At 40.1% G+C, this 27,486-nt stretch overlaps 2 protein-coding genes across 20 annotated transcripts in view; one reads left to right on the forward strand and one right to left on the reverse strand.

Annotated features, from left to right (window-relative positions):
- Positions 1-8,368: 8,368 nt before the first annotated feature.
- Positions 8,369-27,486, forward strand: part of SRSF10 (serine and arginine rich splicing factor 10) — a 28,285-nt gene continuing 9,167 nt past the window's right edge. The window contains exons 1-7 of one of the 19 annotated variants that reach the window (XM_055574133.1): positions 8,369-8,524; positions 8,620-8,755; positions 10,197-10,301; positions 13,891-13,994; positions 15,492-15,654; positions 15,874-15,927; positions 16,059-18,092. In XM_055574133.1, coding sequence (XP_055430108.1) covers positions 8,691-8,755; positions 10,197-10,301; positions 13,891-13,994; positions 15,492-15,654; positions 15,874-15,927; positions 16,059-16,356 — 789 coding nt within the window. In that variant the 5' untranslated portion in view covers positions 8,369-8,524; positions 8,620-8,690 and the 3' untranslated portion in view covers positions 16,357-18,092. The other 18 variants (XM_055574135.1, XM_055574136.1, XM_055574140.1 and 15 more) reach the window with 18 other exon arrangements.
- On the reverse strand, positions 22,889-26,978 carry PNRC2 (proline rich nuclear receptor coactivator 2). The gene is made up of 3 exons (XM_055574149.1): positions 26,784-26,978; positions 25,835-26,040; positions 22,889-24,954 (listed from the first exon to the last, which is right to left on the reverse strand). The coding sequence occupies exon 3, from the start codon at positions 24,934-24,936 to the stop codon at positions 24,517-24,519; it is 420 nt and encodes a 139-aa protein (XP_055430124.1). The 5' UTR covers positions 24,937-24,954; positions 25,835-26,040; positions 26,784-26,978; the 3' UTR covers positions 22,889-24,516.

Genomic DNA, 27,486 nt, shown 5'->3' on the forward strand with positions numbered 1-27,486 from the left:
TCAGGCTGAGAAAACCCCTAGATCTGCCAAATATCACCTCCCCTCCAAACCAAGAGTGAATTAAGCCCCTTTGTTTCAGTATCACCCTAAACTTCCATCTCTCATCCCTTATTGTTACTGGTTACTAACATACTGTGTCACCCAGTTAAATTTCAATCCCCTGAGAACTGTGGCTTATTCTTCAGTGTACTCCCAGTTTTAGCACAGAGTATCAATTCTGCACATGTTTCGTATTGAATGAATAAGAAGAGGGTAATCGGTACAGCTTTCCAAAGGGCATTTTGATCATGTCTGTCAAGTCCTTAAAGTTTTTCTTATTTTTTGACTCAGTGATTCAAAACAAATTAAGAATTTGTCCTAGCCAAAATGTACAAAGATATTCATCTCAGGGTTAGTTTTCATAATGAAAATTTGGAAACCATGCAGATGTCCCAACATTCAGCAATACATTAAATTTTTTTCCTATTTTTATGACCTCTTTTTATTGTGGTAAAATGTACGTAACATACTATTTACCATTTTAACCGTTTTACAGTGTGCCATTCAGGGACACTTAATACATTCACAATGTTGTTCTTGTGCAGTCATCGCTCGACCTCTTTCCTTTTTGTGTTCCTCTTTCCAACACATTTTCTTCACCCCAAAAGAGAACCTCATACCCATTGAGCAGGCCTTCCCCAGCAGCCCCTGGTGACCACAATCTCCTTTCTGTCCCTGTAGAGTTACCTATTTAGATATTTCATATTAATGGAATCATGTGGTCTTTTATGTCCGGCTTGTTTCACTTAGTATGATGTTTTCAAGATTCATCCGTGTGGTAGTAATTCATTCCTTTTTATGGCTGAATAATATTCAGCAGTATGAATAATATCATATTTTATTTACCCAGCAATCAGTTAATGAATATCTGGGTTGTTCCACCTTTATCTATTGTGAATAGTGTTGCTGTAAACATTCATGTCCAAATTTTTCTTTGAACACTGTTTCCAATTCTTTGGGGTATCTACACCCAGAGTAGAATTGCTGGGCATTTTTATGTTTATATCCTATATAATTCTACATTAAGTTTCTTGAGGAAGGGTTGAATTGTTTTCCACAGTGGCTGCACCATTTTACACTCTCACCAGCAATGCACAAAGGTTCCATAGATTCACATTTTATTACATGCTTTTGCGATGTGAGACTGTCCCGGCATGAATAAAATAGACAAGTCCATGCTTTTAAGAAACAGACATTCAGCAGAGGGAGTTGGGTAATACACAAATAAATATTAATCTTTTGATTTTTTTCAACCATTTAAAAACATAAGACTCATTCTTAATATGAAACTGAAACTGTTAGTTGCTCATTCATGTCTGACTCTTTACGACCCCATGAACTGTAGCCTGCCAGGCTCCTCTGTCCTTGGGATTTCCCAGGCAAGAATACTGGCGTGGGTTGCCATTTCCTTCTCTAGGGGATCTTCCCAACCCAAGGATCAAACCCAAGTCTCCCACGTTGTAGGCAGATTTTTTACCATTGGAGCCACCAGGGTATGAGGATCATACAAAAACAAGCTACTAGCCAGACTTGGCCCAAGGGCTGTTGTTTTCAACCCCTGGCATACATTTCCACTTGTCAAGACTGACCTAGCTGCTGCCAACCTGCCAGAAACAAAGATCAATGCTTAGCCCTGGGTACGATGTCTCACAACTAGCTGATCAACCCGTTTGGCAGTAAGAGGAAGGGTTACTGTGAGACCACTGACATTGGGAGGAATGCATGTGGAACCCAGGTGACCTAGTCGGGTCTCTCTTGATGTCCCCTGACAACTGTACTGTGAGTGGACAAGTCTGCAACCCTGACCTGAGGAGGACATGGTGACGGAGGGGCTCAGACCACCACCAGGCAAGCCATCAAGATTGGAAGAAGTGACTTGAATGTGAAGACAGAAGAGGAGGGAGAGGAAAAATGCCAGATGTGGCCCAAGACCAACTGCAGCTATGGGATCCCAAGAGCCTCCCTCTTCCAAGTTTTCCCCTTAGTAAGAGAGTCATGGGACCCATGAAGGAGATGCTTCCCAATAATATAAGAAAAAGGGAATCTGCATGGATCGAGGCGTGGACTTTAGCCACCACGGATGTGAAACCATGCAGGACCCTATGGGGCCTTCCTGGGACAGACCCCTCCCCATATCCTTTGCTGTAGGTAGCCCTCTTTGAAGGACCAGATAATAGTATCTCAAACATATTTCCTGAGTTTTTCAGATGCTAAAAGCCTCCACCAAATGGAAAAAATTAACCATTTGATGATCATGAGCATGTAGCCCCAGACCTTCTGGCACCTAAAGATTGATCACCATCAACCAATGAGAGACATGCATACGAGGTGATCACACACCCTGGGACCCTCATCCCTCACCTGACCTTTAAACAGGATTCATCGAAACTCTTCAGGGAGTTCAGGATCTGGCGGCATGAGCCACCTGTTCTCCTTGCATGGCCTCGCAATAAACCTTTCTCTGCTTAAAACTCCAATGTTTCAGTTTATTTGACCTCACTATGCATCTGACATGTGATCTTGGAACTTGCATTCGGTAACAGAAATGTGCTGCCTAGGTCTCCCTTTTAGAGTGACCCTCCTGCCTCCCCCCACCCAATGTGTAGTTAGCTAACAGCCTCAGCCACAGTGCCTTCAGGATCCAATCCAAGAGCAGAAGACCAATGTCCCGGTTCAATTAAGCAGGTGAAGTTCTCTCTTACCCAAGCTGTTTCAGACCTTCTATTCAGGCCTTCCATTGATTGGATGAAGCCCACCCACATTAGGGAAGGCAACCTCCTTTACTCAGTCTACCTGATCAAATGTTAATCTCGTCCCAAAATAGACACACAGACACACACAACATAATGTTTGACCAAGTATCTGGCGCCGCAAAACTTGGTCACGTAGACTACGTTTGTCTACTCGTGTGTTGTACTTCAGATTGTCTCTGACTCAGGCTCACTGACAGTCAAAAAACATGTAGATACTTTAAGCTTTTTTAACTTGGCCTATTGTTACTCTGGGATTGGATAGTAGTTGACCGGTATCTTGGACAATATAAAACTAATCTGATTAAAATTAAAACAAGCCAATTATGAACCCTGTAAAACTAACCTGAAACTCAATTTTATAAATATTGTGTACCTCACCAGCTTAAGAACTCCTTGAAAACATGGGAACTATCTTAAATTATCTTTTATCCCCTTAGCTTTATATATTGTCAGGAAGCCTCATAGTGTCTCAAAGTTTCAATCTTTTTATCTGTAGAATGGGGATTAAATGATCAAATTAGATAATGCAGATAAAATGATAAACAGTATATGGCATGTAGTTAGTTCTTGTCCAGTGTTCACTTTTATTGTCATCATCACCATTTCTACATAAATCAATTATGCTACAACTATGTAACAAAATGTGTTCTTTTAATGTATCCACAACATCTTTACATTCCCTCTTATTCCTTACAAACAGAACTGAGTGTGGGGGGGTAGGCGATGATTCAAGGAGGATATGCCTTTTGAACTTTGTCCTACTCTTTCTTTTTTCTTGGGATGTAGACATGATGCCGGAAGCTCCAGCAGCTATTTTGTAACTATGAGGCAATTTGAGTATAGAAGCCAGCACTGGGGATAGTGGAAAAGAAAGGAGGAGCCTGGATAACCTGAAGCTGCCATACCACTCCTGGACTCCCTATTCCTGACTTCTCAACATACAAAAAGCAAATAAGTGAAACTCTAATTTGTTTAGACCATACTGTATACGTGTTTCTTCATCTATAAAATGGAGAGAATAATAGTAACTTAGTGTATAGGTTTGGTGTGAGGATTAAATAGTTAATATACATGACTTAAAATAATTGAAAACTATGAGCAGAATGACCTCTAAAAGTTGTAACAATCTGCTACTTCCTTCTCTTTTGTGAGAAAAATGTCTGGCATTTAAGTGCTCAATAATGTGTAAGCTATCATGAGCAACACTATTATTATTTCAAGTTTTTGTTACAGGTAATTTAATGCAGTTCATAATTAATACTGCAATGATTAAAAACTCTATTAAAACTATCTAATGGTCAGAGAAGATATTCTTCATAAAATGTTGAGTGAGGGAAAAAACACATTGTTAAACTGTATATATAGTATGACCCCAACTTAAACCATTATAGAAATGCTCAGAAATTTGGAAAAGTTTTAGAATTAGTTCTGAGTGATATGATCACAGGTGATGTTTGTTGTCTTTAAAGTTTCTCTATTTCCAAAATGTTAACAATAAACACAGAACATTTATAACTGGGAAGGATGTTATTCTGAGACACTAAAAGGAGGCTAAGATATGACAAGTGATTTTTATCTTAAGCAGATTCAAAGTAGCAATCCATGTGCTAGCACAAATCATCTAAGGAATAAGATAAATAAGTTGCATTAGTGGTGAATTCACTCACACAGCAGAGCTGTGGGAGCTGGACTTCAAAAGAAGGGCCTGTACATAGATAAATTGATCCTATGTTTGTGAGTGTCCTAAAGTTTCTGACCCACAGGTAAGGAATGTCTACAAGGGAACACCGAGTCCTTAGTGTGGGGAACTTGGCTTGCTGCCTACTCATTAGAGTGAGAGGGAAACACCAGGCATGACTTATTAAACACATTTAAAGAGCATGCTTCTAACTGATTGTTTGTTCATGGAGACGGGCAGTACCGAGCACCATGCAGGGCAATTGTCTGAATTAACCAACTGTAGCAATAAACTTAAGCTTGATATACTGACTCAAGATTTTGGTTTTGTTTATGGAGACAGGCTCATAACATCATTCCAAGGCTCTAATAAAAACACAGAATTGATCCCCGAGTCTCCTTCCAACAAGCAGCACAGCCATCTTAGGTGTGATATCTGTACCCTCACCCACAGGAGACAGTTGTTTCAGCACCAAGGAAGTTCATAGGTATGTATTTTACACTTGGATTTTATTTGTGCAATTCTAAGAACAGAACGCAAGGAGCGTGGTTTTCTGATGCAAATCCCGATGAAACATAATTTCTTCAAGAAGTGAAGCAGTGCCAGCAGATGGTTTTCAGAGGTTAACATTTGGCTTTCAAAAAAATTACCAACTCTGGCATTGTGCTCGCAAAGAAATACGGTGCTCTTCACCACACCTGGAAGCACTTTCGGGAGGAAGTGTTGCGCTTCCAAAGTTCTCGGACGTCGCTCCTCCCCCACCTGCCTCCGGCACTCCCACCACCACCTGCGGCAGATTGCTAGTTTGGTAAAGTGCCCAGCTCAAGCCCCAGCTGAAAGGGGCTTACTTTTTCTACTTTTCCCAATACCATCTCTTCAAGACTCTGGGATTCTAATGCACAAAAGGTAAAGGGGCACTGGCATGCGAGGCAGAAAGTGATGCTAGTCAGTAAATATTTGCTCCTATTATTTCTCAAGGCATTAGGAGCAACAATAGTAATTGCTAACATTCAGGGCAGGCTTCAGTGGCCATGGCACCTGGGCAATTGAACGGGAGCCCACACTCGGAACCACCTTGCCCTTGGCTTAGAGGGCTGCCATTGTCATGTTAATTTTTGAACATTTTCAATTTTCCCTGAGTCCCACAAATTATGTAGCCATCCCATTAACATTTATAGAGCCCTCACTACGCATCAGACTCTGTTCTAAACATTTATCCACATGTGTTAATGTCCTCATTGTTGTTTAGTGGCTAAGTTGTGTCCCACTCTCTGCAACCTTGTGGATGGTAACCCGCCAGGCTCCTCTGTCCATGGGATTTCCCAGGCAAGAATATTGGAGTGGGTTGCCATGTCCTTCTCCAGGGAATCTTCCCGACCCAGGGATGGAAACTTGGCAAGTGGATTTTTTTTTTGTTTTAAATCCCTGAGCCACCAGGAAAGTCCAATTCCCTCATTATTGAAGGTAATTTACTGGAGTCTGTTTTCTAGCCACTAAAAAGTGCTTAGCTTTGGAGGTGGGGAGTGGGAAGACACTTGTTCAGCAACTCTTTGTTTTTTAAAAGGGCTTTTCTTCTTTTAACTCACATTACTATCTCTTTTATAACACAGATCTGCCATTATTTGTTGACTAGCTTGTCTTTTTGGAGAAGGCAATGGCAACCCACTCCAGTACTCTTGCCTGGAAAATCCCATGGATGGAGGAGCCTGGTAGGCTGCAGTCCATGGGGTCGCTGGGAGTCGGACACGACTGAGAGACTTCACTCTCACTTTTCACTTTCCTGCATTGGAGAAGGAAATGGCAACCCACCCCAGTGTTCTTGCCTGGAGAATCCCAGGGACGGGGAGCCTCGTGGGCTGACATCTATGGGGTCACACAGAGTCGGACATGACTGAAGTGACTTTGCAGCAGCAGCAGCTTGTTTTTTATGGAAACATAAGCTCCCTGATTTTTACCACTAAATTTACAGTATCTAATACAATGTCTGACACATAATACATAATAATTACATGTTTCAGTAAAGTAAGTGTCCAAAGCTTTTTAGAAAACATAAAAGTAGCAAAACAATGTTTCTGAAACAGAGACCAACAGACGTATCACCATTCATGTCAAATCAATTGCTATGGATGCTGATGCTGACTGATGTAAAAATGGGTTTTTTTGCCTTTTGTAAAATAAAAGCTCATTCAATTAAATAGTTCTCGAGTCACTGCTATCTGCTTGGCAATGTGCTACATGCCAGAAGCATTCTAATAGATGGCCCCTCATCTCTAAAAGTTGAGTGTATCAGGGCAAGGAATGATTCTCAAAGTGTGGTCTGGGAAGTGTCCCCAGAATCCTTTCCAAGGAGTTTCCAAGGTCAAAACTATACTAAACATCATTTGCCTTTTTCCTCTCTGTGGCCCACATGCTCAGTGGCCTCCAACTATTTGCAACCCCAGGGACTGTAGCCTGTCAGATTCCTCTGTCTATGGGAGTTTTCCAGGCAAGAACAGGGCAGTGGGCTGCCATTTGCTTCTTCAGGGGATCTTCCATACCCAAGGATCAAACCCTCATCTCTTGCATCACCTGCACTGGCAGGCAGATTCTTTACTGCTGGTCCACCTAGGAATACATACGTTGGTAGCAAGTAGATGTGAAAGTCGCTCAGTTGTGTCCAACTCTTTGTGATCCCATGGACTGTAGCCCGCCAGCCTCCTCTCTATGGGATTCTTCAGGCAAGAATACTGGAGTGGGCTGCCATTCCCTTCTCCAGGGGATCTTCCCAACCCAGGGATGGAACCCAGGTCTCCCGTATTGCAGGCGCATTCTTTACCATTTGAGCCACCAGGGAAGCCCTTTCATGTCCAGTCTCTCACAATTGCAGTTCCCCAGAGGCTACAAGATATGTGATGAAGGATGGTGGGATATGTGCTCGTGTGTTGTGTCAAAACTTTCTCCATTTTAAGTTCTAAGTTCAGTAAATATTAATAGCTATAACCCACATGTCTTCCCTGAGAGTTCAGTTGGGAAAGAATCTGCCTGCAATGCAGGAGACCCCGGTTCCATTTCCTGCGACGGGAAGATCCGCCAGAGAAGGGATAGGCTACCCACTCCAATATTCTTGGGCTTCCCTTTGTGGCTCAGCTGGTAAAGAATCCACCTGCAATTCGGAAGACCTGGGTTCCATCCCTGGGTTGGGAAGATCCCCTGGAGAAGGGAAAGGCTACCCACTCCAGTATTTTGGCCTGGAAAATTCAGGGTCGCAAAGAGTCAGACACGACTGAGCGACTTTCACTTTCACAACCCACATAAACAAACCTCTTTGAAGTCTTCCCATAATCTGTTAAAGAGTGTGAAGTTCTGAGACCAAAAAGTTGCAGAAACACTGCAATACAGGAACAAAGCACACTCAGGAAGCTGTTAGCAACAGAGACGGTGTAGATGACAATGGCGACTAAGATGTGAGGCTTGCCTCCCATTTTGGTAGGAACAGCCTTTCATGGGGAGGAAACCGCGTGGATAAGAGGAGGGAAAACGACCAAGAATGGTGGTGGCTAGGGGCCACCTGGGCAAAGGCGCTCAGGGAGTGAGCCGGCCAAAAGCACTGGAGAGGCAGGCCGATCTCTCTGCAAGGACACACACCTCCTTTCCTCTCACACTAATACCAGAGAGGCCGTAAGTTCTTCTCTTGCAGGTCAGCGATCTAATGAAAGCCAGGAGGACATAACGTGGACCAGACAGGAAAAAAAGGCCTGTCTCTCCGAATTATAACATTTAAAACTCTGTCCAATTTGTAACGACTGTACAGTACGGCGCACAAGTTCAAACATCTGCTTCCTGACTTACGGGGGGGAGGGGTGAAGGAGAGGGGAAAGCGACGCAAGGCAGGAAAAGGCGGGAAAATAAAGCCTTAAAGAAAGAAAGAGCGGGCTGCGGGCAAAGGGGGAGGTAGCTCAAGAAACCAATGAATGAGACCGAGGCTGCGGCACGTACTCCGGCCGCCCGTGTGCGCAGGCGCACGCCTAGAGATCTCGCGGGAAAGAACCGTTGCAGGTCCCGGCGTGGAGCCCAGGTAGGAGGGGAGGGGGTGGGGGGGCGGGAGTGAAGTCTCGCGAGAAGAGGCGGTCGCTGTAGCGGAGCCCTCTGGCTGTGTGTGTGTCTGTGGAGGATCCGGCGCCGAAGCTGCGGACGGTTTGCTGAGCCCGTTAGTGTCCCTGCGGAGACTCAACGCCGGCGTCATGTCCCGGTACCTGCGCCCCCCCAACACGTCTCTCTTCGTGAGGAACGTGGCCGACGATACCAGGTATGTACAGGGGAGGCCGCAGGCGGTCGGGGAAGACCGGTGCGGCGACGCATGGGGCCTGGGTCGGGGGGAGGGGAAGGGGTGAAGATGGCGGGTACCGCGCGGGCTTTCGGGCCCGAACTAGGCCGCGCCGCCGGCTCAACCGCCGCGTGGGAGCGAGGGCGGCGGCCGCTGATCCTCCCAGGCGGTCGCGGGAGCGCGGCCCGCGTGGCGCGGGTTTCGGCCCCCTCCCCCTCCGCAGATCGAGGGGAGCCTTCCTCCCCGCTGTCTCTCTCCGGTTCCAGTCTCGGTCTCCGCCGATCATCAGCTCCCCATTGATTTGAAGTTAACGTTCTTTGGGGTGCACGCCCCCTCGCCCCCACAAGTTGTTTTTGTTTGTTTTTTTTTTTTAGTTAAAATTGCTTTGCAGTAGAATAACGGGATCGGGGCGGGGGGGAGTGTGGCGTAGCGTTTGCCACCCTTTTTGCTGTGTTATATTTGTCCCTCTTCTATTTTTTTCTTTTGGTGTTGGAGATGTTTGGAGAAAAGGGATGTTGATTAGAGATAAAAAAAAAAATTCTCCCAGTGAGACGGTACGAAATAGTCCTTCCCCTTTTCCGGGAAATGCCGATCACCCTTTGAAAACGGAGGTTTAGGAAGCTTCTACCATTAGGGCGTTGATAGCTAAATTGGATTAATCTGGACCGTCCCTTTGTTCTCGCCAATTCCCTTAATTGCTTGGAGTTGCAGTCAGAATTTTTTGGAAGAGATGTTACCAGATTTACGGTTTCACAAGTAACCTCTCTACACACACACACACCATTTTGGTAGCCTTGTGTGATTTTTCTGTCTTAACTTTTAAGTAGGGAAAGTAAGCAATAGTAATTTACTCTAGCTTCTAGGAAATTTTCCCCTTTGTGTCATATTGACATTTATTGAGAAATTTTATATATTTGTCTTTTAATCTTCAAACCATATTTACCTGTTACTAAGTGTGTAACCCTGTCGCTAAAATTGGGGGCTAAAAAAAGTGCTTGATATTTTTCAGAATACTGGAGTTGCTTTAATACTTTTTTTTTTAATTAACAATACTTGTATACAATTTAATGTTAACTATACTTTTTATGAAAAGTTAATGAAGGCTGTGGATAAAAGCAGTGAAGATTAAGTTGTAATCAGGTTTCCTTAAATGTCTTGTTTTCCTGTTGATGTAAAACACTAGTAGGTTTTATTACCAGCTCCTTTATTACGTTCCAAAATCATGGATTCTGGCTGTCCTTTCTCAAAAAGATACATGTTGTATATTTTTATAGTTGGCTCTCCCTGTTTGTTTCAGGTCACCCAGGAACATAGCACAGTCCCTTTCATTATTTAAAATAGTACAGAAAGAAACCTATTTCTTACAAAGAAACTATTAAAAGAGTGAACATAAAAATTTGGCGTCTTTTTATGATGTTTTTAGGTCTGAAGATTTACGTCGGGAATTTGGTCGTTATGGTCCTATAGTTGATGTGTATGTTCCACTTGATTTCTACACTCGCCGTCCAAGAGGATTTGCATATGTTCAATATCCTTTCTTCAGATGGCTGATTAGTGAGGGGTGTTGAAGTTTGAAATTCAAGTTTTTGTAAGAGGTAACATCTAAAAAGTAGTTTTTTTGGTGTGTTTTTTTTTTTTTTTTTTTTTTTGGTCCTCTAATGTTTTGTCTTCAATTTTTTTCTAAATTAATTCTGACTCACATTGTTCTTACTATTTCTTAAAGTTAATCCAAAAAGAGTAAATATTTAAATTCCCATTCATGCTGCTGAAACTCAAATCAATTATAATATGTGATTTAAATTTGAATACACTCTACCACCTCCAATGTAACTCAAATTAAAGGTTAATATGTTCTTGTGCTTAGCAATTAAAGTTTGGTATTCTTGTTTGTTAATTTGAATCACTTGATCAAAAACAAATTGTATAATAACAATGAGGTAAGCTTCTTTAATATTGTCCCCTAATTTGCTGTCCTCTGTTGTTACCTCAGAGAATGTAAAGCTGTACAGTTAATGGCGACCCCAAAGAGAAAGCATGAAAGAACCTTTAGAGTAGAGTTCAACACTTAAGGCAAGTAGACAAGCCAAAGACCTCTTAAGGATCAGGCTTGAAGAGAAGGGAGAGTTTGGGAAAAGAAAATATAAAGAAAAGCTGGAAGAAGGACAAGCCTAATGGGAGACAAAGCCTCGCTTTATCTACAAAAGGGGGAAAAGGTTGTTTTTCAAAGTTAAAGATAAAGCCATCTGTCATATTTGGCCAAGCATCTCATGACAAGTCCTTCTGACAAGCACTTAAAGAGTTAAAGGTCAAGATGAAGTTGAATGATGGCCAAGATTAAAGGAGTCATACCTGATGTATCCTACAGAATAACTATTTTCCTTGTTTTTTGTTTTTTTTCTGTTTTTTTTTTTTTTTTTTTTTCTTTTTTTCCCTAATGTTTCATAAGCAGTTAATTTTCAAAATTTTTCCGGTTTGGTTTAGGGACAAAACCTGTAACTTGATTTTTGTGGGCTTTTGATGTTGTGATGTGGTCTTGTATAAATGCACTCTCTCTTAGCTTGTCAAGTTAAAGTGTACCGGGATATAATATTGTTAAGCTTAAATTCAGCATATTTCTGTTTTGGACCAGGTGGTCAGGTGCCATAGGGTGGCAGGCAGAGCTCTTGGAGTGGCATGAGGTTCTGGAGTCAAACTAACTCCACAGAGGCATGCTTAAAGGGGACACAGGTGCATGCACTGGGGATTACTTAGAAACTGCTCTGGTGGTCTTAGAAGGTCATGTCCACTAGGGATACTATCTGTTTATAGATTTTTAAAGGGAATGCTAGTGGCACACACATTCTTCTAATATCTAAAGCTTAGTTCTGTGAGACCTGGTGGCCCTGAATGCTTTAGCACATATGATCAGTTGTCCCAGAATGGCTGCAGAAAGCCTTATCCTTGCTATAAGCACTAATCAGGATCTATGGGAAATTGTTCCCTGGCCCCGAGTCTCAGGTGACATTATTTCCTTCTGTGAGATCATCTTGTGACAGCAAAAGTTTGGGCTGTGTACTTAAATTCTTACTGCTTACATTCAGTGATTCTCTGGAAACTTAGCAGAGTTTTAGAGTGACTTAGGGAAAATGCCCAGAGCTGCGACTCCTACAAGGCCTCTGCTCAAGGACAGTTGTGAGAACTGGTTGCAAAGCTCTGTTACAGACAGGATAAGAGGTATATCTGGCTTGTTTTTGTTTGTTTGTTTGTTTGTTTTAAGTAGCAGTGTATTCTGGCTTAGAGTGTTTAGCTGATTTTACCTGGTTTGGGGGTGGCCTGGGAACCAGGATCAGCAGTTTGACTCAGGAGTATGTGATACTTGAGCCAGAGGAGTAGTTACTCAAAGGAACCTCAAGGCAAATTATAGCTTTTTATATATATATAAAATCTTTCTATGGTCTTAAAATAGTTAAAAATGGGTATCAGGATTTTGCAAAGACCTTGAGTATAAATTTCTCCATAACTAGCATCAGAATATTTGACTTTGCTGTTGTTCTCTTTTTTATCTGACCCCATTCCCAGCTAACCATCTCTTAACTGGTAAGGTAGAGCCTTACCGTGGTTCATCCAACCCAGGGTTCTGTTTTTGAGGGTAGCCTCTGATGGTGATTGGCTCTCATTAATAACTTTTATGCTTCATGGTCTAAATCCTTTATTTTGTCTCAAAGTAGTATACCATTAAATGGACTTGTTCTTTTCAATTACTTTAGAGCCCAACTGCATTAACCTGGAGGAGTATTTGGTTATAGTATTCCAGGCTGTAAACTTCCCATCAACCTTTGTCTTTTCATGATGAAAGCCTCATGATTTAAGACTTGAGAAAATCTCTCCTTCACTACACATAATAGCCTCAGGAAAAGAGAACTGGGACCCTGCTGTGGTCCTTAAGTCCTTTCAGAACAAAAATTAGCAAATATAGTGAGACAGACCTTTTAGTCTCTGGAGTAAGAATATTAGTATCAGTCTTGAAGGGACTGTATCACTTTGGGATGTTTTTAATCAGCACTTAAGATCTGCACTGCTCTTAAATTTAAGAAATAGAAATGGACAAGTTAGAACAGTGAATTTTAGTACAGAATGAAAATCCACACGCAGACCTAGCCTAGGTCCACTTGAGAAGCTTTCCTGTTAAACACTGCTCTCAATATGTGCTTGGCTTCTATTAGAATGGTGGTTTTAGGAAAGGAACTAAATTTGGCTAGAAGAATTTTGTAAAGCTTACATTGACTGGGGAGAACAAGGCAACTTGGCCTCTCAGATCAAAAGCTGGGTACCAGCAGTTCCTGCTTTGGGCTTATAAGTATTATCTTGAAATTCTTAAATTGAAAACCAGTCCCAAACCCATTTCCTCATGGGGAGCTTTATGTTTAGTGTCATGGTTAGGGCTTTCTAGTCCAGGAATCTTTAGAAATGGTCTGTAATTTCTTGACAGCATACTTTTATAGTCTGTGCATGGATGTAATGTGCTTCTGGTATAGTGATGTCTTTAGTATTGCTTGATTCTGTCTTGATAACTGCAAGTGGCTAGCATATCAGTCTTCTCAGTGTGGTATATGGTAAGACAGCTACATGAAATAATCGGTTATAGATATGTCTGAAAAAATAGCAAGATTAATTTGAGGTTAATGCTTTTCATTTCTTGTATATTCCGCTTGCTTACACAAGAACTATTGGCATTTTTTTTTTCATTTGAAACAAAAATATGAAAAACAGTTTTGGTTTTATTTTAAGAAATTTTTGTTTTGGCATACAACATAAAATTGGCATTTGTTTTTCTATTTTGTCTTTTTCCGTAAAATTCTTAAAACAGGAAAATCCTGATGGGATTACTTGGTAGTTCAGCTATAACAGACTTTATATCAATTTTAACTTTATAATATGTATTCATTCACATGTGTTTTCAAACTTAGCACAAGTGCTTTAATACGATGAAGTGTTTATAGCTGAATCAACCAACTAGTTAGTGGGGTCTTGATTTTCTAGAATAATGTTGAGAGATTGCGAATTGTTCCAGACTTACCAACTGAACTCATTCATTATCAAAGTTTGCGAAACTTCCCAAGCCCCTTAACATTTAGCACATTTGAGGATGTTCGTGATGCTGAAGATGCTTTACATAATTTGGACAGAAAGTGGATTTGTGGACGCCAAATTGAAATACAGTTTGCACAGGGGGATCGAAAGAGTAAGTATCAGGACTCTTATGTCTAATACATGTAAAACACATCATACTTAGACACTGTTTTGGGAATGCTTCTTGGAAATATTTGTGCAATATGTCTTATCTGTTCAAAACCGAAAACGATAGTTTGGGGGAATTCTTGAATACTTTGCAGAATTTCAAGGTAGACATAAGGATTTAGAATGCATTGATCAGAATCCCTGAAGTATGTTTGGACTCTAAGAAAGTGGATCATTATTATCAGTTAGGGCATGTTTAATATACTGATTGTGTAATCGAAAGGAATAAAATTTGTAAAGTTCTGGTTCTTTTGAGCCATTTCCCTTCATCATGGTATACTGAGTAATTATGTAGGTAGCTGTAGAAGTTGACAGACTGGAAAAGAGTATCTAGATTAAACCTAGAATAGATGCTGTTATTAGTACTTGATTTTTGTTAATGCAGGCATACACCAGGTGTTGGCTGCATGCCAGTAAGGCAGAAGTACAGGCTTTGCAGTCAGATGTACCTGGGTTTAAATTCTGTCTTAACCTTTACGTTATCTTAAGCAAGATAGTAAAAAGTAGAGATTAAAATAGTTACTGAAGAGAGGATCACTTAGGTAGATACAAGCTATTGGTAATTCTCTAGTTCTTGGGTTGGATGATAGGTTCCTGGGTAGTCACTGTATTATTTATACCTTCATACACACATACGTAAAGTATACGTAAATCTGCTTCATAGGATCAAATGAGGCTACTGAACGGATTGAGGCCTGTCCAAGGATATGGGTATGTCTAAGGCATTCAGCTTCCCTCATAGCTCAGTTGGTAAAGAATCTGCCTGCAGTGCAGGAGACGCAGGTTCGATTCCTGGGTCAGGAAGATCCCCTGGAGAAGGAAATGGCAACCCACTCCAGTTTTCTTGCCTGGAGAATCCCATGGACAGAGGAGCCTGGCGGGCCACAGTCCATGGGGTCACAAGAGTCAGACACAACTTAGTGACTAAACCACCACCAAGGCATTCAGCAAGTGTTAGTTTTCTTTGTCGTGGTTTCTCAAAACTATGTAATTAAATGTATGTTGTTGCATTTTGACACTACATATTGTTCATAGGCCACCGTTAAGTATTTTGTCATTGTTAATTGTGTTCCAGATGAATGGAAACTATGGTGAGATTGCTCCAAATTAGCATGTGGTTCAAAAGTCATTTGTGTTTTAATTTGGAATTTTAAAAATATTTTCCTAATGTTGAAGTAGTTGGCTTATTTTGGACAACAAACTAGATGTGAGAGGTCTTTGGGGGGAAAAAAAATTGAGATATTTGAGAGTATCATTTTTAACATAAAACCATCTCCTAATAGCCTTGCTTGAAAATAAATACTTTTTCCAAGATATTCACAGTTAGCCTTGACAAAGATTTGGGGGCAAAAGGGAAAGTGATACAGGAAATTATCCTATAATTTGAAGGCTTAAATACTACATTTTTAATGTTTGTAAATATTTCCCTTCTGTTTCATAGCTCCAAATCAGATGAAAGCCAAGGAAGGGAGGAATGTGTATAGTTCTTCACGCTATGATGATTATGACAGATACAGACGTTCTAGAAGCCGAAGTTATGACAGAAGAAGATCAAGAAGTCGGTCCTTTGATTACAACTATAGAAGATCTTATAGTCCTAGAAAGTAAGTGATGTGTACCACAGTGATCTGTTAGAAAACCTTTGTTAGTCTTTAATTTTTTTAATCTTTTTGTATACTTTTTAATTATGTATATTGTATGCTTCATTGAGACTTAAAATATTTTTACTACTTTATTTTTAAAAGTTTTATGGTTCACTTTTTTAATTAGAAACTTATAAATAGACATGTGTCACTGTTTGCTTTTTCTGATGTACTTTTTAGCAGTAGACCGACTGGAAGACCACGGCGTAGCAGAAGCCATTCCGACAATGATAGGTAAATAACTTTGCTTTGAAAAAGACTTGATACATTTTTCAATTTCAGAGTGAACTTTTGCTCTAAAAACAAATTTGATTAATATAGAATCTAATTTTTACTCTAATTGTATTTCTCCTCTGTTTTGAAAGATTCAAACACCGAAATCGATCTTTTTCAAGATCTAAATCCAATTCAAGATCACGGTCCAAGTCCCAGCCCAAGAAAGAAATGAAGGCTAAATCACGTTCTAGGTCTGCATCTCACACCAAAACTAGAGGCACCTCTAAAACAGATTCCAAAACACATTATAAGTCTGGCTCAAGATATGAAAAGGAATCAAGGAAAAAAGAACCACCTAGATCCAAATCTCAGTCAAGATCACAGTCTAGGTCTAGGTCAAAATCTAGGTCAAGGTCTTGGACTAGTCCTAAGTCCAGTGGCCACTGATAGTATAAACCATGATATTTTTAGGCATGTATCATTCATTTACTCATAGTTTGGTTTACTTAAATTATCAGGAATACAATGTTGCAATGATGCTTAAAAAACACTTGTCAGTTTTCCCTGTACCAGGCAATGGTTATAATTAAAATGATATGCTGTTGAGAAGCCACTCTTAAGAGTCCAGTTTGTTTAATGTTATGGGCAGCTACCAATTCGTGGTGTCTCTGTATATTTTTGTAAAGATTCTCATTTTTTATGCTTGAAGTATTGGTGAAAAGATGTTGGTTGACCATAATTTGCAACATTGTCTTATTAAAAATAAACTTTCATATCCATATTTGGTAGAACTGTTAACCTAGAAATGTAGCTTGCTAATAAGATAGAATGATAAAAAGTGAAGTTGTAGCCACAGTAAACACTGACTGACCAGACACATTTAGGTTCAGGGTGGACCTTTTTGTCTTGTCCAGATGTCTAGGCCCGTGATGATAATTTATGGCACAGTGTGGAATAGTTCTTTTGTTAACCCCCACTGTCTTGGAAAATGACAAGTGGGTTAAGTAGCATTTTCAGGCAGACTGTTTGAAACAAGGAGCCTTCACTTTCCTGGTTTCTATGAAGATTTGGAACCATACAAACGTCGGAAAAACTCACCTTAAAATTTGGGCAGGTTGATGATGGCAGAAATAATTTTAAGGGGAAAAGAAAGCTCTTATGTAGTTACTTTAAGGAGCGTTGTTGACCATAATATTGCATAGTTTTCTTACTGCTGTTAAAAGCAAGTAAAGTGTTTCAAAGGAGGATTTGTTTGTGAGTGTGCATAGTGTAAGAGGACTGAATTTTGATGCTTAAAGCACTTGGTGTGTGCATTTGTATCAAAATGTGCCCATCTCTTTATGAAGGAAGCTTGTTCTTCACACCTCAGTTTAACGTGAGGCAAGTTAAAAAACAACACTCCCATTCTAAGTGATTTCTCTGGTGCCATGAGATTTAAAATAACTTTGGAAAAAATTAATTTCAAGAAAGTCACATCTCTTTGAGTTTATGATTGATTATCAGTATAGTACCTGATAAAAATAAGAGAATAATACCCTACTCTTTATAAAAATTTCTAACATCTCTCTGTGATATCATGTGGGGGCAATAAAAAGTGACTTGATATGTCCAGTCTCATTTCAGAGTAAAAGCTAGCATCTTTAAAATTTTAGATTGCTTGCTTACAGGCATAAGTAAGAAGTGTTGTGGGGAAACTATCCCTTTTAGAGGATTACTTTTTTCAGTTTTGGTTTTAGAGATCTAGGCCTTGCCTGTAAAGAACAAAAGGTGGTTTTTAAATACTGTTTGTGGAATGTGTTTCAAGGATTGATTCTAGAACCTTTGTATATTTGATAGTATTTCTAACTCATTTCTTTACTGTTTGCAGTTAATGTTCATGTTCTGCTATGCAATCATTTATATGCACGTTTCTTTAATTTTTTTAGATTTTCCTGGATGTATAGTTTAAACAAAAAGTCTATTTAAAACTGTAGCAGTAGTTCGCAGTTCTAGCAAAGAGGAAAGTTGTGGGGTTAAACTTTGTATTTTCTTTCTTATAGAAGCTTCTAAAAAGGTATTTTTATATGTTCTTTTTAACAAATATTGTGTACAACCTTTAAAACATCAATGTTTGGATCAAAACAAGACCCAGCTTATTTTCTGCTTGCTGTAAATTAAGCAAACATGCTATAATAAAAACAAAATGAAGGAAATAATGATTAACTGGAATTATTATAGTTTTGAATGAGATTCTAAAATAACAGTGGAAACAGTTCTTTGTAGATTTAGGAGTATTTTAAATCAGTGTTGCACTAGGCACAACTTTTACTTTGGAAATGATAGAACTTGCCAGAAAGGTACATCTTTTACATAGTACTTAACTGTAATTTCAAAAGTTGTTTCATGATTGCATATTAAACCCCTTGGGTTAAATAACTTAGGTTACTTGTATTAAGATATGCATTAAAATGAAATTTGAGTCAGATTTTTAAGTTTATATTTTCATTATTAGATGGACCAATAATTCTACTCGTCCCCATCCTGAACAAGATGGATTGGGCCTTATGTTTATGGCATGATTTAATATATTTTTGCGTTCAGTGTTGGTGAGCACTTAATGTTAAGTGATAATCACTGTGGGGAACTGGTTTAGGTGTTTTGTGGTCTGAGTTCTAGCTTTATAATGAGAACAAGTATAGCTGATATTTATTATGATGTGCCAGACACTGTTCTAAAGTTTTATGTATTAATTCATTTACTTATCATGAACCCTGTAAGAAAGATACTTTTATTTTCTCCATGTCACAGATGATAAACTGAGGCACAAAGGAAAAGCTATAAAAGGCAGATCCAGGATTTGAGCTCAGGCCTGATCCTTAGATGATTTTTTTTTTTTTAGTGGACTATAAATAGAGTAGATTGAGGAAATAACCCATTGAAATTGTTCTCAGTCCATATAGAATTAGAAGGCCTGATGTGTCACTTATTTTTAGACTTTCTTGAGAACTTTATGTTATTTCTAAATAAGTGACATGTTTAACATGGCTTCAAAGGGACTATTTTATAGTTGAACCCATGATAGGGATCCTGCTGATACTTGAGGATCCTTACAGAGGGCTTTAATGTTGGGTTACATAGGTGCATAATTACTGAGTATGTACTGTGTGTCTGGCACAACCCAGCATTGGAGTAGAACATATCAAGACTCAAGTGAGAGCTGACAGTTCACCTCTCTTTTTACTTAAGATCTCTCTGCATTTTTTTTTTTTTTTTTGAAGCCAAGTAAACAAGAAGAATAATGACAGATAATGCTTAAGAAAGGAAAGGTGCTACATAGAGTGTGAGCTCTTAAGTTACAACCCAGGAAAAAGACCTGGGAACTATTATACTATTCTCTTGAAAATTTGGCCCTGTAAGCTGCTACATCCAGTTCAACTAACAAAATCCTGTATACCACAGAGAAGAATAAAGAAAAACCAAACTGACAAACATCCTTCTTTTATTTAAGACCAAACTGCAGCTGGAATACCCAGTACAGTTCTGCTTACTACACTTCAAGAAAGATCTGAGAAAGCGGAAAAAGAACCAAAGAAGGGCAGTTCAAGCGACCAAAGGGTGGGTGGAAGGTGCTGCAGTATGAATACTGTACGAATATTTTGACTCTGGTCTGAAAAGATAAAAGAATGTTATGGAAACTACATGGAATATTTGAAGTCCCTTCAAGTTTGAAAGTAAGCATTTTAGGACAAATAAAAGGAAATTCAACTTTGTACTTGTGGAAACTAATCCCTAAATCTGAATAGGTTTATACTGATTCGTGGGTAACAGGTCCATGTTAAATTATTGGAAACCAGGATGTCTGAATATCAAGGAAGACAGCCATAGTCTCTTACAGTGCCTCTATTGGTCTGTCTCAAAGTGAATTGGGTGAGAAAAGGTATGGTCCAATATAAACTTGGTTATCTCTTAAAAAAGTCAGTTCTATTTTTGCTATTGGGAAATCTTGCCTTTGTTTATTATTCCAGTGCCAGTGTTTTCTGCTAATGCTTTGCTTTGTTGGCATCTGAGTTTCCTTGTATGCCATATGTGGTTTACATCTTCCTTAAACACGCTCCCTCGTAAATTCCAATTATGATACTTGACATCCAGCTAAGAGGGTCCATCTCTTCTCACCTCTTTCCTAGTCAGTATATACAGCAAACATTTACTGAGCCCTTAGTATGCCCCAAAAATTGTACTGGGTAATTGGGGAGAAAAACAGATAAAACTCACTTATTCAGTAAATGTCTACTGAGCACAATCTAGTGAATCATAACAGTGTGGCCTCATTGTCTTGTTTGAGGTGTATTATAACAATATTTTACACCATTTATATCCTATGTAATTATAAAATCCAATATACTATCAAAGAAGCAATTTTGTGGTTATTTGCCATTTAAAAGTATCCAGTATTTGTTTGCATCCCATTAATACAAATAATGAAAAAATGATTTGTTTTAATCTGTAATAAACTGATTTATTGTGCAGTGACTGTAATATACTAGAGTTATATTTAATTGTTAACTCTGCCTCCTCAACCACATTAGGCAACAATCCCCAAAATAAGTATTTAACTTTGCATCAGCTGTAAAGGAGACTCTGGGTGCTATAATTAAGATTATTTTGAGGCAGACAGAGAGCTGTTAATTCCCAACTGATTTAGTATGTTCTGTAATTGAGAAAATGTTCACCAAATTATACTTTTTAGTGATTTACATGTACATTTTATAGGGGACATGTTCTGTGTATAGTGAATAAATAACTTTTGTAGTATCACAAAATGTTTTGGATTCCTTAGTTCCTCATTAGGATGTGCAGTTTACCTATACATCGATTTCATCACTTGCATATTATATTTTTGTCTTATTTCTGCTGCATTTAAAACTTTTTATCTAAAGTTATTCACCTAAAAATACAAGTGTTTAAGCCTTTATAAAGATTTTGAAAATATAGCAGAATACATCTAAAGGAGATGTGAAATGGAGGTATTTTTACCCCTGCTTCATTTTTTAATATTTCAAACTTGCACAAGCCCACACAGCAAGTAAGTGGCAGATACTAGTTAAGTGTCCATGGTTTTTCATTTGGTTCATCTTTTTAAATCAAATGGGTAAATTTAATAACTTAATTAATACAATGGAATCTAGAATTCACTTGCAAGATTTAATAGATGTATGAACATAATTGAATTTGAAAGTTTTTTGGAACTTTCTTGCATGAAGAGGTTAAATGTAACCCAGGATCAGCTGTTGACAGCAGCTGTCACTCACCTTCCAATCGAGCTTTCCAGATTTCAATCACGTTGTGTTGCATTTTGAACATTCTTAAGATCCTGAGATATTTTGAAGTGGGGAGGCTGTGAACTTGAACAGCACAGTGGTAGCTCAGGAGTAAGAGAGTTCAACTAAGAGGTCTGTCAAAGCTTTTTACACCTGGAGTCCCAGGTGTAACTGTCCTCATTGATAAATGAAGTCAGCAACCTCTTCACAACCACTGTTACCTATCTGTAAAACATGGCTAGCTGCTGTGGAAAAGGCTCCTTTTGGGTTTTCCCTTTGTCCCTCCTTTAGCAGTGTTGGTGATGTTCATTGTGTTGTTCCTCTGTATTCCTAACAGTTGTTTCACCCTTATGTTAAAGGTGGGATTCTTTTAATATTTGGCCTAAAAAGCAAGGTGTGTACGTTGATTGATAATTGACAGAGTAGTTTGTAAAGAAGTAAAAGGCCTTTTTGTGTCTAGTTTTTTGTAGAGCACATCTCTGAATGCTAGATAATGAAATAAAACTGGTCAAGGACATCCAAAAAATCTTGAATTTTTTTTTTTTTTTTAGGTTTAGCTCTGCCTTACAGATTTGTGACTGGGTAGGCTTTCCTCATTTGTGTAAGAAGCTGGAGATGTACTTTATCCCACTTATTTTACAAAGTAATTGCCTATGAGAATAGTTAAAGAAACTCTAGAAAACTTACCCAAAACCCTTTGGTTTTTTCCATCTTGTGCTTGCTTCTGGGATGAAGAGAACTTAAGTGTAAAGATAGGTTATAGACTGAAGATCCTATCGAACTGTATATGCTGCCATCAGAAAGATGACAAATTTAAATTATAACACTGACAAGGCTCATGCTTTTGCTGACCACAGCCCTACAAGATAGATGAGTGCTAAACTTTTTGGTTCTTAGAACAATTTGGGAAATTGATGTCAACATACTTGTAGGCGAACCATAACTCTGTATCTAAGGTATAAGTTACCCTTAGCTATTAAAATTTTTGTAGTGAAGAACATTTTTTACCACTTGAGTCAATTCCAAGCCAAAAAATCTAGAATATATATTTATATGTATACATCAAACCTAACTTAATGCCTGGGATAAGGACCGTTCAGTCCAGTGGATTCCAGCACAGCGCAAAGGGCACTTGGCAGTTGTCGGCATTATTGCTCACAGAAGTTACACTGGGACACAGGAGAAAGGTGACCACTCAGATGAGTTTGCGTGCGAAAAGACAGCCTGGCCCTGGCATCACAGCCTGCTTAGTGTGGAACTTAAAACTACTTTAAGCTGTCCTGTCTTTTGGAATGCGTTAGAAAGCCAGTTATAGTTCTTTTTTCCCCAAGGTCCTCTTGTGAAAACTATATGTTAACAAATAGGTAACACAAATGTTCCTGTCAATTTGAGTAATTCTATTTTTTTTTTTCTATAAACCTAAGCCATCTTAGGCAATTAAACCTGCTTTACTGAGTAAAATAAATTCAAGAGCTTTATGTAAGTTCCTGAAATATTCTATGGCCTTTTCCTGTTAGCCCTGCTGTAAAGAGGAAGTCAGTTCCCTTTTTAATGTATAGCTGCTAATCCAAGTCTTTGTCAGCAAATGGGTTGCTTCTTAAAAACCAATGGTTCTATTGTATTTCAGTGGGGTTAATTATGCAAATAGTCATAACAGCTTCTATACAATAAAAACAAGCCAGTGGGGAAGAAACAATTTTATTTTTTAATTTCATGCTTCGAATTCATGTATGTACATTAAGTACTATATAAAACTTGTTTTTAGGATAGCATCATTTGACTTGGACAGTACTATCTCACCTCAATTTATTTGGAGAAACAATTGAGCCATTCTGCTTAAAAGTATAAAAAAGCTGCCAAATTAGAAAATAGACCCCCCCCCCCATACACACATTTTACTTTTACTACTGGGATGGCTGTTGTAATTAGCATGTTTAAAGTAAGCAAAACATGTTATCAAGGTATTATGCAAGAAATTATATCTTTTGCAATAAGTTGGTCCCCTGGGTTGCACCTGTTGACAAGAAAAAAAAAATACACTGACGTTCTACCCTATACTCAGGTTACACAAGCTGTCGAAGGCCAAAAGGAATCTTTAAGGTTGGAGGTTAATCTTTGGGTTTAAGGAAAAAAAATAACCCCATACTGCATTTCACATCTCAAAAATAGCAAGTGTTTTAGCAGCTTAAAACCTTTTCAGTTATATAAAACTTCTTACACTAGGATTTACTTTGAAATATAGTTTACAGCAAGATCAGTTATAACATACATACACTGGCACTTCAGCACAAGGGCAAAATTTAAAAACAGGTTGGTTTGTGGGGGTTTTTTTTTTGACCTTTAAAATTAGGCCATAGTATTAAGAGTCCATGTCTTAAATTCAGCAAATTTGTACTAAAATATTCTATTTTTGTAGGATAAATGCCAACAAAACTTTACATATGCTACAATTTTATTACATATATTTACATGGCTCTTTCCTAGGTATGCAGAACTTTCACATTATACAGCTCCCAACTTTAAAAAACCTTTGCAGGAATGATTTAAAGCCGTATCACTGTCAGAATAGCTTGTGCAGTGCCATCATACAAAAATGTATTTTGAAAGCTACTCTGAACACCAAATACTGTTTCTATAAAAAATGGTTTTGGTGCATTTGTTGGCAGACACCTATCCACTGCATATAACAGGGCCAATGGGGTATACTTGTTTCATTCTAAATAGCCCCTAGTGCCCTTCACACATTCACCACCATACAGTTCATTAAAATACTATTCTCTAAAAAAAAAAAAAAAAATTCACATTTTCTTTAGGCAGTGCATCAGGTTGTTGTCATACTACTGGTTTAGGTGTACTGATTTAGGTGTCTCTAGGACAATAACATCTCAAAGATTCAAATAGTTTTCAACCCCTGTATGTCTTTAACTGGATGCTTATGATCAGATTTACCATCTTAACAAGTCAATCTGCTGACCCATGGAATGATAATCTTCAGTATTTTCCCCCAACAAGCAATATAAAAAGTTGATTCCTTTACCATTCCCCAAATCTAAACTTGAATGGTTTCACTTATATGGTCACTCAATAGAGAATACTAGTGAAGAGATCAAATACAATTATCCATAATTCAGTTATTTTAAACTGTACTGATTCTACCATCACAGTGCACATAAAACAATTAAGATGAAATCTAATTATATTTTCTACATTAATCAGTTTTACAGATTAATTCCCTAGTGAATTTGGTCTGGAACAATTGCCAGTTATCCTTAAATATGACTAAGTTTAAATGTTAGTACTTTATCTCATTTTATACCTGTACTTTAAGTAAGGTTTTAAGTTGAAATGTCATCATTTCTTTATCAGAAGGATTAAAGGAAACAGGAACCCAGTGGCTTGGTGGTTTAGGAAGAACACTTGGTGATGGCGGCTCACTAAATTTGGCCCCGGCATAGTTCTGATTAGTTTGAGACTTAAAAAGTAAGGTGGGACTTGATAAGCTAGAGTTCCAGTTTTGATTGTTTGGAAAATTTTTGTTCTTCCCCCCATTTTGCATGGCCTGCCATGCAGCTGATGATGAATTGTAAGTATGTCCTCTTTCCTTTTTCTTGTGAACAATCTTCATTTGGGAATTCTGATCCTTGGTCTTCTGTCTACTAAGCTGTTGTTGGTTCTTACTAACATTTCTAGTTTGAGGGGCTGGAATGTTATACCTCTCTCCACCACCCATCTTCAGCTTCTTTGTCACCTGTGAGTGGAAACAAAATACTGAGTGAAATTCCACAAAGTAGTACATAACTTCAGTGGCCCCAATTTGCAACTCCAAATATCTTGAAGACTCATGTGCTCAGCTTCTTTAGCTTCACTATACTGTTCACACTTAATTACATGTACAGCCTTTATTACCTTCCTAAGAAACAAATGAGTTTACCAACAAATCTAAATAATACTGCATTAAAAACAATTTGTTTAGGATGTGCCCGTGTGCATGCTCAGTCACATCCAACCTTTTGCAGTCCCATGGGCTGTAGCCCGCCAGGCTCGTCTGTCCATGGAATTCTCCAGCAAAGAACACTGGAGTGGGTTTCCGTTTCCTCCACCAGGCGATCTTCCCGACCCAGGGATCTAACCCGGGTCTCGTGCATTGGCAGGTGGATTCTTTATCATGGAGTCCACCTGGGAAGCTCTAGAAGGAGTGAGTGAGTGAAGTCGCTCAGTCGTGTCCGACTCTTTGCGACCCCATGGACTGTAGCCTAGACCAGGTTCCTCCGTCCATGGGATTTTCCAGGCAAGAAAACTGGAGTGGGTTGCCACTTCCTTCTCCAGGAGATCTTCCCGACCCAGGGACTGAACCCAGGTCTCCTGCATTGTAGGCAGACGCTTTACCGTCTGAGCCACCAGGGAAGATCCTGGTTTGGAGAAGGGGACGACAGAGGATGAGATGGCTGGATGGCATCACTGACTCGATGGACGTGAGTCTCAGTGAACTCCGGGAGCTGGTGAGGGACAGGGAGGCCTGGCGTGCTGCGATTCATGGGGTCGCAAAGAGTCGGACACGACTGAGCGACTGATCTTACCTGATCTGATCATAAAATGTCTGCCCCATTACAACCGTGAGTTTTTGATACCTTTCAGTCTGCTTTTCCGATTGCAGGATTTCCACTACCTGTCCTCTTCCTTGCTGCCACGCCCAGGATAATAGATGTTGCTTTCTGATAGATCCTTTCCTTTGTCTCAATACAGAAGTTTTCATGGGCCGATCTGCTGAGTTCAGCCTAGGAGCTGAGGCCAACATCTGAGTCTCCTCAGCACACAAGTTTGAGAGAAGTCTTAGCTAGAAAAGCAAGGATTTCTTCATTATTTCAATTAAAAAACAAAGTGATCGTTTATATTTACTCCAGAAAAAACTTAAATGGCTACTTACTGAACAATGTCTCACATGGATTTAGTGACCAAAATGTTGTCAAACCATGGAAACGTTAGCCTCTACAGTCATGCCAAGAAATGGGCTTAAAATGTTTCCTAAAGAGACAGTGTTTTTAAAGTCCCACTAGAATTTCCCAATCTTTAGACACATCACGTATCTGTTTTAGCAGAGCCTCCTCTCCCAACATGTTTACGTCACGCAGCGCTTCCTTTGGTTATGAACTCTTGACTCCTCCCCGTTTTAAAATAAGTTTCACAAGCCATAACAAGCAGTCAGTTTCCCATCTTAAATATATAAAAACAATCACCATTATAAACATTAAACATTTGCGATTCCACGCGATAGTCCAAGAAACCAAGTTACCAAGCAAGAAGCTCTTATCGAAAGGGTGAGAGGCCCCTCCAGACTGTTTTAACGCCCTAAAGAAATTAGTTTCCAGACCCTGAGTCATTCCCAAAGCGAGCCCGGAAAGTTCGGGTCTTCCGCAAGGGGGTTGGGCTTCCAAGTCGCTCAGCGTTCCTCGAGCCCGGCCCGGGAACCCGCTCCTCCGGACCGCCCGCGCCCCCCAGCCTCGGATCTCGCCTCCTTCCCCCAACAATAGGGAGCGCCGCCGCCAACATGGCCGCACCCGTCGCGCCGCCGCCACTCACCGACTTCAAGCCCGGGACTACGGCGGCGGCGGCTTCTGCTCGGCTTCGAAGCCCCCCTCCCCTTCCAGGGAGAGACGAGGCACGGAACGGGCGAAGCCCACGAGCACCGACGAGCTAGTTGCTGGCCACCCCAACGTCTCAACCGACCTCCTCCTCTTGTCTCTACCGACAAAATGGAGGCAGCGGCGAGCGCTGAAGCGGGGCCGGGAGGCGCGGCGGCCAATCAAAACACGCTTTCGCGCGACCCGGCCAATGATACGCGGGCCACCGCCTGTTGCTGGGGCCCGACGGGGCCGAGGGAGGGGAGTTGGCTGCGGCCGAAGGTTTGAAATCCTCCCTGAGAGGAGCATGTCGGGAATAACCGCCGCGGTCCCGGTAGCCGGCCCTCTGCAGGGCCCCGGGTGACACTGTCCTCTCCCGGGAGGCGCCCGCCCGGCCAGGCTCAGCACCCAAGGACGCAGTCAGCGCCAACCCGTCACGGCGACTCCGAGCCCTGCGCGCGTCCGGCGCCGGGGAAGGGACGTGAGCGGCTCACCCGGATCGCGGCTTATACCGGGGCTGCCCGGTTCGCGGATCCCGCGGCCCTTGGCACCCGATGGTTCCCCGCCGTGGGGCGTCACTGAAGGCGGCTTTGAGTTCCCGAGTTAAGTTCACCTAGCCGTGTAACCAGTCTCTTACGATGCAAGATACTCCACCAAGTTGC

The sequence above is a fragment of the Bubalus kerabau genome, chromosome 3 (assembly GCF_029407905.1).
Source record: "Bubalus kerabau isolate K-KA32 ecotype Philippines breed swamp buffalo chromosome 3, PCC_UOA_SB_1v2, whole genome shotgun sequence".
Taxonomy (NCBI): Eukaryota; Metazoa; Chordata; class Mammalia; order Artiodactyla; family Bovidae; genus Bubalus; species Bubalus kerabau.